This window comes from Acinonyx jubatus, chromosome D4 (assembly GCF_027475565.1).
Source record: "Acinonyx jubatus isolate Ajub_Pintada_27869175 chromosome D4, VMU_Ajub_asm_v1.0, whole genome shotgun sequence".
Classification (NCBI taxonomy): domain Eukaryota; kingdom Metazoa; phylum Chordata; class Mammalia; order Carnivora; family Felidae; genus Acinonyx; species Acinonyx jubatus.
The window spans coordinates 66,688,653-66,701,578 of NC_069391.1; the positions used below are offsets into that span (position 1 = coordinate 66,688,653).

Below are 12,926 nucleotides of genomic sequence, written 5' to 3' on the forward strand. Positions count from 1 at the left end.
ATGTGACTTTTTGAAAAAATTATCAGGGCTACTCTAATATTACATATATATGTAATATTATATATATGTGATAATATACACACACACAAATATATATAAAATCACCAGATAAAAATATACCAAATGCTCAATTCTGTATATGTGTGGTTGGGGGTGCTTTGATGGAAAAGCCTCAGAATTACTTCAATAACACACTCTATCCCCCCAAAGGGAAAAAAAAAATAACCCACTAAAATAGATTATAGTAAATGCCCTTACCTCTTTCTTAGTAAAGGCTATGAGCACTGTCAGTAACACTCGAGTGAATTTCACTCTGCTGAATACTGCTAAACATTGTTGGTGCTAAAAAATAAGGACTAGAAGTTAAGAGATGCAAAGTCTGGCAAAGGAATTTCATTTTCAAATATGGTATTTTAAGTCCTAAATCTCAATGTTAATGACTTACTATATTACACACACTTTCACTTACAGTCTTTTAAATGCCTGAAAATGAGCTGCAGAAAACATAAAACCTATTCTACTGAAATAGAGATATAAAGTAAAACTTTTTTATCAATGGGATGAATTTTTCCTTAAGTCAAAAGTTACATTGATATCTCAAAAACTGAATTAGCATTTAAAATTTTTTTTTAATATTTATTCTTGAGAGAGAGAGAGAGAGAGAGAGCGAACGAGCATGAGCAGGAGAGGGACAGAGAGAGAGAGGGAAACACAGAATCCAAAGCAGGCTCCAGGCTCCTAGCTGTCAACACAGAGCCCGACATGGGGCTCAAACTCACGAGCCGTGAGATCATGAACTGAACTGAAGTCAGATGTTTAACCGACTGGGCCAACCAGGTGCCCATGAATTAGCATTTTTAACAGGAATAATAAAAAGATGCTGTAAGCAGAGTCAGAAAATTAAGGATCTTGACAAAGGTTCAGCAACTTTTCATACTGTCCAAGTTCTTGAGTTTTGCCAAGTTTTGGTGTATCATCTGTAAAAAATCATTTTTCTTCCTACCTCACAGGAATACTGAAGAGCTTTGAAATCATGTATTTGAAAGAGGTGTACTATCATTCTATCAAAATAAATACAAGGGAAATAAAATCCCTTGCAATGTCCAACTTTTAAAGAAATACCTTAAAAAGGGCTTCCATAAATTATAACGCAGTTCATAAAACTACAACATTAAGAGGTAGACTTCTCTGATATTATCTACCAGAAAATAAGTTCAATTACTTCTAGTTCAACTTCTGGATCTCTTTCTTCTCCTTGTCGACTTCGAGTACTCTAAAATTTTAAAAAAGGTGAATTAAAATAAACACAAACTTGTAGAAATACTAGTTTATAAATACCAAAATAAAGCACTAAGTTAATTTATTGAGTATATGCAAGAATCTGATTTTAAGAAAAATATTTGGAAGAAAAAAGCTGTATCTACTATTTATTTTCCTATTAATACTATATACAGAAAGTTCATTTTGATACAAATTATAAAGATCATATGGAAGAGTAAGGTATTAAAAACAGCAAAAGCAAAACAATGAAATAAGTAAAAGCATGTGGCACACGGTACTTCTTTCTTTTTAAAATGATGTATTAATTGAAAGTCTTGACACTCTCAAAACTAACCCTGTTAGAAAAAAATAGTAACCTTTATAAAAATCACATCATAAAAATAAAGTCACACTGTAAATACTGATTATTCTACACTAAAATGCAAAACCTCTCGTTTATACGTGACTGACACACGACTATTTTGACAACTGCAGGGCAGTACTATGGGAAGATCTGGCAGAAGATCAGGATTCTAGCCCCGCACTGCCACTTCCTAGTGGCATGCCCTGTATTAATCTCAGACAGTTTACTTAACTCCTTTAAGCTGTGTTTTCCTCATCTAAAACTAGGGCATTGTATACAACTTATTGCCTAATTCACTGCACAATTATAAATATCAACTAAGGCAATAATATATAATCACTGTGACAACCATGCTGTGTTATACGAGCGTAGAAAAACAGCAGAAATAGAACTTTTTTCCTTTTTTAAATCTCTGTGCAAACCAAATCGTCACATCATCTGGCTCAAGGATATTATTCACAGAAGGCTTTCACCAGATTTGGGGAGCCACCATTTACTGAGGTCTTCTACTGTGTTGCACACATTGTACTAGCTATTGAAGATACAAAGTTGAAGACAATAGTCCTTACCTCTGAGGAACTTAACACTCTAGATTATTAATATTTAATATTTAATATTCTTAAAACAGCAGAGTGTAATTCTAAGACACTGGCAAAAAAGTGAAACATCTTAAAGGTTACATTTTCAATAGTTGAAAGGAACATTAATTCACCAGAAACTCCTCCTGTGAAGTTGTCTTCAAATTCATTGCAAAAAAGACACAGCATATATCAAGGAAGAGGGTGGTCCTCCCTTCACTAGCTGTAATCGGCTAAAGGTAACCTCACACTTAGAAGAGTTCAAAGATCCTATAGCAAAGCAATGAGAGATGGAAAATACCTTTACTCTTCTTTGCATGTCATCCTCCACATCTTTTAGCATGCCTAGAAAGAGAGACCATGAGTTTAAATGGGAAACAAATCCAAACACAAAACTTGTGAATCATCGTATAAACTGTTTTACCTGTCACTCGAAGGTCTGTCACACTGTTGGCCATTTTAAATCCATAAGTCATTGATTGAAAATCTTCCTGTACAGGAAAGCGATAATTAGGCCTTTGAGTACTAGCAAAACCTTTTATTAGATTTCTCTTACAAAATCACAATTTGCTAATATGAACACAGTAGTGAAATGTCATCAGCTTATCTATATACATCCACGTTTTCCCTATAATGTATCCTTAAAACATCATATTCTAATGCTGTCTCCATCTTTAATTGTTTGTCTTTAGGCAATTTAAATACACCTGCATTTAGTGTGTTCATTTGCAAAATAAGGTTAATGCTTATGACAATATCAGAAAATAGTAATTCACACTTATGGAGTATTCTCACATTCACAAGTGAACAGTAAATACACAGAAATTACTGCTTGATAAGATTGAAAGATTTAAACAAGACTTTTAATTCAAAAATTATCAAATGCTTGTTTATACACTGTTCGGCTACAAAGGTTAAGCCTTCTCAAATAAAATTACTCAAAGTGATAGCAAAAGCACATTTCCACTCAGCCCCACTATAAAGAAAAAGTTATTCATACATGGATTCCTACCTGCAAAGTCATTTAAAACACTGCTGAGACATTAACAAATTAAGTAGTTTGCTAGACTCACTTTGAAGACTAGAAATTTAATATCATTTGGCTGATTCTATTAAGTCACAAGCTCTATTAAAGGAATGTTTCTGTCATGTTAGAATTCTTAACACATATATAGAAGCCTAATACAATGGAATAACAGGCGTTTACAGCAGGGGCCAGAACTATAGCAGAATTTTTGGATTCTTAAAAGTATCAGTGTAATCTATATGTAATCTATATCATGTACTATAGGTTACAAACAGAAAAACAAACACATAAACATCAAAGTCCCTGGGTTCAAAGAACTGTTAGTGTTATTACAGGACTCACAGGATTGGGACTTTTAAAAATCTCATGTTGTGTTACAAAGCTGTGAGCTTATCCTCTAGGTAAAGTTTATGCTCTACCCCTACTTGGCCACCAAATAGGATTCTCATGTTTTACACGTCTAAAAAGGAACTCTCCCAGTGTTTACCACATTGCTAAATGGCACCTTTATCCACCCATAGTTACTCTGGCTGAAAACCTTCACCTCGATTCCTCTCATTTTCCCACGTTCTGTATCAGATCATCAGAACAGATGACAGACTCAAACTTCCAATTTCTCATCTAAGCGCAGCTCCCGGCTTTCACAGCTGTCTCTAGTGAAGGCACCACCGCCTCTCACTTCCACAACTGCCTCCACACAGGGCCCCCCCTTCCATGCTTATCCCTGCTACAATTTATTCACCACCAGAAGCCGAAAGGGTTGTTTTAAAATAAGTCATTTCACATCACCTCCTACTAAAAACCTTTCAACTGTTTCCCTCCTCACAGGAAAATCAAAAATCCTACATGGACTGAGGCCCTCCATCAATCACCATGTGGCCCAGTTTCCCTCTCCAACCTCATTTCCTTCTACCTACCATTCTTCTCCACAATCCCTGCACTGCAGCCACACAGGCCTTATTATCCTTCAGACACATCAAACACGTTCTCTTCTCAAGACCTCTGTACATGCTGACCCCTCCCTACAAGGAGTTTCTTCCTAAGATCTCCAAAGCCCCTTCACTCACTGTATTCTAGCCTCTGTTCCCGTGTCAAACCTCAAAACAGAGCTTTGCACTGTGCATTCTCTTTAAAACAGCATCCCCCGCCATTCTACATGCCCTGTGCCTGCTTTACTCTTCTACATAGAACTTACCAACACCTGATGAGATGTATTTGCTTAGTGACACACTATCTGTCTCAAGGAATGCATGATCAATGACATCAAGGCTTTGTTGTATTCACTGCTTTATCTCCAGGGCTTAGAACTGTACTTGGCACAAAGTACTGTTCAAAATATATTTGTCAACTGAATGATGACCTACCGTAGGACAGGGGCTGTTTTCCTGGTCATCTTCCTAAGTAGATCAAGTTGGCTCGGGATACTTGTGGGACTGGTGGACACCGTGGCAAACTGGAGAAGACATGCTTCATCTGAAGGAAGCCAGCCACTACTTATCTTACTGAGTAATGAAGGCACAACTAGTGTTTTTCAGAACAAAAACTTAATTTAACATAAAATCCTCCAACTTTTGAATGTTACTCATTTTTTAAAAATTAAGTAGGCCAACACCGTGAAGATGAAACAAAACACACCAGTAAGCCCCATCGATGCAACGTTTTCCAAGAGGAATCATTGCATCTAAGGAAAAGCATTCACATGATAGAATACCGCAGGTCTATGTAAATAAATACTAGCCTCGGTAATGAGAACTTCGTCTAAATCACTGGAGGACTGAAGCAGACCGAGTTACATAAGCAGATGCTACCATTAAAAGATCATTCCTGAAACCTTGTAGATTTAACAAGTGCAAAAATCAAAGTGAAACCAGGGAGACAGACCAGTTACTGGACACTACCCAACAGTACAAGCAGGAGCTGATGACGATTTGGATTGAGATTATAACTGGAGGTGATGAGAGGTTGTTGAAATCAGGATATATTGAAAAGGTAAAGCCTACACGATGTGCCAAAGACGCGAATGTGGAGTAGGAGGTAAACTTCACAATCAAGGATCATTTTCAGGTGTTTCGTCTGAGCAACTGGTATATGATGGCACAATTTACTGAGAGGGGGCAGACTTTCAGAGGAGTAGGTTTAAAGGCAGAAATGGAGTACAATTTTGATTAAGTTTATAATTTCTTTAGTTATCCAAGTGAAGATTTCAGGAAGGCACTTGCGTGAGTCTGGAAGTCAGGGGAGGAATCAGGACTAGAGACATAAATTTGGGCTTCATCAGCACAGAGTTGGTATAATATGGAGCAGAACCAGAGGGCATCAACTGAAGCAGAAGGGACACAGGAGCCCAGGTGCGTTCCAGCATCTAGAGGAGCAAACACGAGATATGTGCTAACCAATGAGGAAGAAGGAAATCCAAGAGACAGCTGTATCAGGAAGATGAGAAGGAAGTATTTCAAAGAGAGGTCAACTGTGTCAAATGAAGTCAAAAGCTGCAGAGTATAAACAATGGAGTTAGCGAAATGGAGATCATTAAGGGCCTTGTTAAGACCAGTTTCTGTGCAGTGGTAGAAAAAAATGTACGAGAGGGTGAGAAGAGACAAGGAGAAAGTAAAATAAGTAAACATTAACAGCTCACTCAAGGAGTTTTTTGCACAGGGTAGCAGAGAAATGACAGTGTAGATATAAGGAGTCATGGGATCAAAGGAACTGTGGTATTTTCTTTTAAACTGATTGATATTTAAAGCATGTTTATATGCCGTAAGAATAATCTAGTAGGGAAAGAGACACTAACAATGCAATACAGAGACGGGTTAATGATTGCAGCAGGCAAGAGGGAACAGAATGGAGAACACAAGTGGAGGCTGAGCTTATATTGTCAAGGATTTTCACAAGATAATTTTCACAAGATAATAGGTAGATGATGTGGGTTCCAATACAGGCTAGCATGTGTGGTTGTGAGAAGATGAGGTACTCCTACCTATGTCTGATTCCATCAAATATTTCATTAAGGTACAAAGTAAGCTGACACTGGCAACGGAGGTCTTGAGAGATAAAAGATGTGGAGAAGTCCCTGAGAGGCTATGAAACCAAGTTTACCACCGAAGTGTTGAAAGACAGGACTGTCTCTAGTGCTGAGTGCCCATCTGAGATTTGCAGTCCTAAAATTAAAGTGAGAATAGACACACAGATGTGGGTTTTCTCGAGCAGCCTTCTGCTGTTTGGGTGCAAGCAGCAAGTAGACAGATGGTTGGGGTTTTGCCATGTAAGTGACACATTATGATGAGATGAGAAGGGCAAGGGAGTTAAGGGTGTCTGAAAACGAATGATTTCACCAGCGGACCATGGAAATGAGGCCACAAGAGAGAAAGGAGCAGCATCTGGGAATCTGGGAGGTCTCTGTGGAACTGAAGGATAGCAGGAGCAGGGGAAGCCAGAAAGTAAGTGGTAGCGATCAAAGAGTAGTATTTTTGAATTCAACATCTTGAAAGTGTAGATTAGTAAGGAAAGTTTTGCCTCCCTTATCCATTTCTGAACCATTTTCTGAGGACACAATGGTGGCTGGTATGGACTAGATAATCAGGGATACAATGGCGAAACACAACCATAGCCATTATAGAGTCTGTTATCCAGTGAGAGAATTAAGGCATCTTAACAGGTACAAAGCCCCATGTTCTTTACTGTACTTTACAATACTGCCAAGATATAGTTGCAGAAAGTTATCACGGATATTCAGGGTTCTATAAAACACAGTATTTAAAACAATGCAGCACCACAAGAAAATTTAGAATGATAAAATATTTATAATCATAACTGCAGAACACCCAATACCAGTACTTAATGCCATTCCAACTAAACCAGTAATCTTGACTGTGCTAATAATATAACAGTCTAATCAAGTAAAAATGTTTTCAACCGCTTCTAAAACAATTGCAATATATCAGTTACAATTTAATATTGCTTTAAAAAATCATTTCAGAGGCTCCTGAAATGATTTGATTCATTCAACCAAATCTGAGTACCTTCTACAGACCAGATACTGAGTAACACATTAGGGCTACAAGGAAGGGTAAAATATGGTCACAGATGATTCACATCAAGACTTCAAACAATCTAAATGTCCATTAGTAAGTGCCTTGTAATTTACTGTATATACAATGGGATACTAATAAATAATAACATTATTATGTACTTACTATATGCCAGACACTCTTCTAAAAATTTTATTGTATTAACTTTACTAACCCTCACGAGGTGGGGACTATTACAAACTACATTTTATAAATGAGGACACTGAGGCAGAGAAGCACCACACCAGTGTATAGGTGACAGAGGAAGAACACAAACTTAGGTGGCGTCAATCCCTGCAGGCTGTACTTTTTAAACTTTTATTTTGAAAAAATTTCAGAATACAAAGTCCCATATTCCTTTCCGATATTCTTCAAATGATAACATTTTACCATATTTGCATTATGATTCTCTAGATTGTTTTCTTAAACATTTGATACTAAGTCCTACCCTGTGATGCCATTTTACCTCTAAATCCTTCAGTAAGGGGGCGCCTAGGTGGCTCAGTTAGTTAAGCGGCAGACTTCCGCTCAGGTCATGATCTCACGTTTCACGTGTTTGAGCCTCCCAGTGGAAACTGCTTGGGATTCTCTCTCTCCCTCTCTCTCTGCCCTCCCCTGCTTGTGCCCATGCTCTCTCTCAAGATAAACTTAAATAAATACTTGTGTGATTTTTCCAAAACAAATAATCACTCTCTTACATAATCACACTACAATGATCAAATTAGGAAATTCATGTCTCTTTAATGTGGAGCATTTCCTCCATCCTTATCTTTCCTGCCTGACATTTTGGAATAGTACAGGCCAAAGTTATTCTGTGCACATCCTTCAATATGGGTTTGCCTATGTTTCCCCAAGATTAAATCCAATTTATGTCATACTGGATAGGAATACCACAGAAGTGATGCTGTGTTCTTCATGGAGCATTGTATCTGGAGGTACATGTTGACCTGTCCTATTGTTGGTGATATTAAGTCTGGCCACTTAGCTAAGATGGTATCTGCCACGTTTCTTCACTGTAAACTACTCACTTCCCTTTGTAATTAGTATATATCTTGCCAGAAGATACTTGGAGGCTAGGTACAAATCCTGTGCTCATTATACTTTTGTTCACTAGTTTTAGCATCCTTTAATGATTCATGCCACAGATAATTATTCAAAACCTGTACTCTTAACATGATGTTATGCAGCTAATAAAAAACAATGAGGTAGCTCTCCACCTACATGTGTTGGTAGGTATAGAAATCTATTTTCTATTGTCTGTGGGAAAAAGTTGCAGTTTATGTAATTTTATCACGTTAAATAAAATACACATGTATACATATCATTAGGAAGTATGTGAAGAAATATACACCAAATGGGTAATAGCATTTACTCTTTACCAGGCAAACCAGAACTTTAAAAAAAAAAAATTGTTTGTAATATTTATTTTTGAGAGAGAGAGAGAGAGAGAGACCGAGCTTGAGCAGGGGAGGAACAGAGAGGGGGACACAGAATCTGAAACAGGCTCCAGGCTCCAAGCTGTCAGCACAGAGCCCAACATGGGGCTCGAACCCACAAACCGTGAGATCATGGCCTGAGCCAAAGTCAGATGCTTAACCAACTGAGCCACCCAGGCACCCCAAACCAACTTTTATAGTTTATTTTTGTATTAGAAATATGTTTGGCTGCAAATAAGACAAAAATCCAACTACAGTGACTTAAGTGATACACACTTCTAGCATGCCAAATAACAGGAATACCAGAAGTAATCTTTCAGCTCCATCATCCTAAGCTGAGACCATCTCAGATTTTCAAGTTTACAAGATGAAGCAGGAGTTACCTTCAAACATTACATCCATAATCAAAGAAAATGACAGAAGGAGTGGGCTATACATGCATTCATTATTCAAACTGGCACACTATTGAGAGTAAAAAGGGATGCTATTAATAACCATACAGGATAAAAGGTGCCAAGTAAGACTGTTCCATGCAAGCCAGTACGCAGACACCAGCTGTAATAGAAGAATGTGCTAAGAAGAGCAGAGAAGAAAACTGAAATCTGTATGGGCAAGTCAGGAGTGTGGGATCCAAGCCTAAAGATAAATAGGACTTTTCCCTAAATAGGTAAGGAGAAAAGACGTAAGAGCCAGAAGGAGCATACAGTGCACAGGCATGGGATAATGAAAGAGAATAGCGTACTCAGAAGCAGCTGAACAACAATATGCCACAGGGAGAAGGAAGAGGAGTAATGAATACCACAATGAAATGACAATGTAAGAGTGATCATCAAGAAGGCAAGAGATGACAAGTGTCGGCAAGGATGTGGAGAAAGAGAACCCTTGTGCACTGTTGGTGGGATTGTAAACTAGTTCAACCACTATGGAGAACAGTATGGAGGTTCCTCAAAAAATTAAAATAGAACTACCCTAAAAAAAAAAAAAAAAAAAGACCTACCCTATGATCCAACAATCCCAATTCTAAGTATAGATCAAAAAGAAATGAAAGCAGATAACGAAGAGACCTACGTAGCTCCCATGTTACTGCAGTACTATTCACAACAGCCAAGACACAAAAACAACCTAAGTGTCCACCAATGCATGAATGGATAAAGATGTGGTATGTATGTATGTATGTATAGACAATGGACTTCTACTCAGCCATGGGAAAAAAGGAAATCCTGCCATTTGCAACAACATAGATAGACCTGGAGAATACCATACCACATGAGTAAGTCAGAGACAGAAAAACAAACACTATACGTTACCTCTTACGGTGGAATCTAAGAAAACCAAAATTATAAAAGCTAGTAAAATGGTGAGTAAAAGAATAAAATGGCGGTTGCCAGGAACTGGAGGGTGAGGAAATGGGAGAGGTGTTCAGGGTACATATTTACAACTAGGCGGTAAGTCCTGGATCTAACACAAGCACAGACTATAAACAACAAAACTCTATTATAAACACTAAATGTGCTAAGAGACTAGATTTTAACCATTCCCAGCACTAGCAGAAATGATCATTATGTGATGCAACAGGTGTGAGCTATGGCAATTATACAGCAATATAAATGCATCATATCAATGTGCACTACACCTTAAACATCCACAACACTGTATGTCAAATATAACTCAATAAAACAACAAAAAAGATGAGTAATAAAGTTAGGGCTGGCTCATGGACAGCATTACTCTAAGAGGTTTTTGACTTTTATCATGTAGGCAGCAGAAAGGGTGAACTTCTGGTTAAATGCTGACTTCTACTATACCTCTTAAAATCATACTAACAATGACACTATAGGAATTACAAGTTTGAATCCCAAAGGACAAAGAGAATGGAGGACAAGAGACAAAATGCATAAGACAATTTTTGGAAGATGCAAAGTAACGGACAAAAAGTAACTGACTTATGTGAGTGAAAAAAGCTAAACCAATGCCACTCGGAAGTAAAGACAAAGAAAACTTTCAAGAATTCAGAGTTCCTGGATGGCTCAGTTGATTGAATGTCTGACTTTGGCTCAGGCCATGACCTCACAGTTTGAGTTCAAATCCTACGTTAGGATTGCTGTTGTCAGTGCAGAGCCTGCTTGGGATCCTCTGTCTCCCTCTGCCCCTCCCTGCTTGCATGGGGGCTCTATTTTTCTCTCTCAAAAATAAACAAACAAACAAAAAAAAAGAATTAGAGGTATCAGACACCTTTGTAGACTGAGGTATGGCATCAGAAGAAGCTGATGTTTAAGGAAGGAGCTCTTAGTCTCCCTCCACCCTCACCCTACATAAGCAAGGCAATATGTGCCTGTCATTAAGGTGCGTTAACACCCAGCAGCACCTGGCACATGCTAACAAATAGACAGTATCAGTCAAAGACAGGCAAACTATTTCTTACAGAGCCAGATAATATATATTTTATCCATTGCAGGCCAAGTGGTAAAGTGGAGAATATTATGTAGGTACTTATATAACTGTTTAAAACACAGAAACCGTTCTTAGCTCAAGAGCCATAAAAAACAAAGGCAACAGGGTAGGTTGGTCTGCAGGCTGTAGTTTGACAGCCTTTGGTTCACAGGACTTCCTGAGGGTTTATATGTGGGGAATGAGAGAAAGAGAAGAATCAAGGATGACTGCAGGATTTTTGTTCTACACAACGAGAAGAACGGAGCTCCATTTGCTGAGATTGAGAAGACTACAGAAAGAAGAAGTTAGGAGGCAAGGGGGAAATCAGCAACTCCATTTTGGAAACGTGAACTCTGAGACAGACATCTAAATGGAGAATGCAGAACAGGCAGTAAGCACATAGAAGTCTGAGATTTAGGGAAGTCTAAAGTCTAGGCTGAGGATACAAACTTAGGCTTCATTAGTAGAGACAGAATTTAAGACTATGAAACTGCAAGAGGTCATCAGGGAAGTGAGTACAGACAGAGGTGTAAAGATGGAGCCTGAGCCACACCAATATTTAGACTGTGCTGTCCAATATGGCCATCACACAACCAATCAAGTAGTGAGTGCTTCAAATGTGGATGGTTCAAACTGAGATGTGCTGTGAGTGTTACATACCACACTTGGAATACTTGGTACCAAAAAATACAATTTTATGTTTCATTAATGTTTTTTAAATAATTATATACTGGAATATTATTTTAGATATATTGGACTAATAAAACGTTCCAAAATTAATTCCGATAAGCTACTAGAACATTTTAAATGATATAAATGGCTTGTATTCTGTTATCTATTGGACAGTGCTGGCCTAAAGAATGAGATGACAAACCGGGCACCTGAGTGGCTCAGTTGGTTAAACATCCGACTTTGGCTCAGGTCATGATCTCATGGTTCATGGGTTCAAGCCCCATGTCAGGCTCTGTGCTGATAGCTTGGAGCCTGGAGCCTGCTTTGGATTCTGTGTCTCCCTCTCTCTCTGCCTCTCCCTCATCTGTGCTGTCGACCTCTCAAAAATAAATAAATATTAAAAAAAATTTAGGGGCTCCTGGGTGGCTCAGTTGGTTGGGCGGCTGACTTCGGCTCAGGTCATGATCTCGCAGTCCATGAGTTCGAGCCCAGTGTCAGGCTCTGTGCTGACAGCTCTGAGCTTGGAACCTGCTTCGGATTCTGTCTCCCTCTCTTTCTAGCCCTCCCCCGTTTGCACTCTGTCTCTGTCTTTCAAAAATGAATAAATGTTAAAAAAAAATTTTTTTTTAATTTTTTAAAAAAAGAATGAGATGACAAACAAGAACAATCAGTGAGGCAGGAAACCAGGGAAAAAGAGCCAAGAAAATAATTTGTTTCAAGGATGGACTCCATGTCAAAAATCTGATGACCAATCAAGTTTAAGACCAAACATTAACCAACGGGTTTAGCAACACTGAGGTCTTGGATGACCATGACAATGAAGCTTTGGTGGAATACCATTCAAAGCCTGACTCGAACTCGAGTGAATTCAAGAAGTCTGGCTGAAAAGAACTGAGATATGGGGCAGAAGCTGAAGTATGCCAAAAAATGGCATTTTTTTAAGATTGAGGAAGATAAGGCATGTTTGCATGCTGACAGGAATGATCCAGTACAGGGGCAAATTCATTATGCAAGGGACAGAGAGAATTACTAGAGCAATATTTCTGAATATAAGACAGGATATGGGATCTAATACATAAGCAGAAGGGATCA

General features: G+C 38.3%; 1 protein-coding gene across 4 annotated transcripts in view; it reads right to left on the reverse strand.

The window, feature by feature from the left end:
• Positions 1–12,926, reverse strand: part of NAA35 (N-alpha-acetyltransferase 35, NatC auxiliary subunit) — a 101,075-nt gene that overhangs the window by 61,977 nt on the left and 26,172 nt on the right. For all 4 annotated transcript variants that reach the window (XM_027048158.2, XM_027048159.2, XM_027048160.2 and 1 more), the window contains exons 7-10: positions 2,627–2,693; positions 2,504–2,547; positions 1,223–1,273; positions 259–342 (exon numbers count right to left, since the gene is read on the reverse strand). In XM_027048158.2, coding sequence (XP_026903959.1) covers positions 259–342; positions 1,223–1,273; positions 2,504–2,547; positions 2,627–2,693 — 246 coding nt within the window. The remainder of the gene's footprint in view (positions 1–258; positions 343–1,222; positions 1,274–2,503; positions 2,548–2,626; positions 2,694–12,926) is intronic.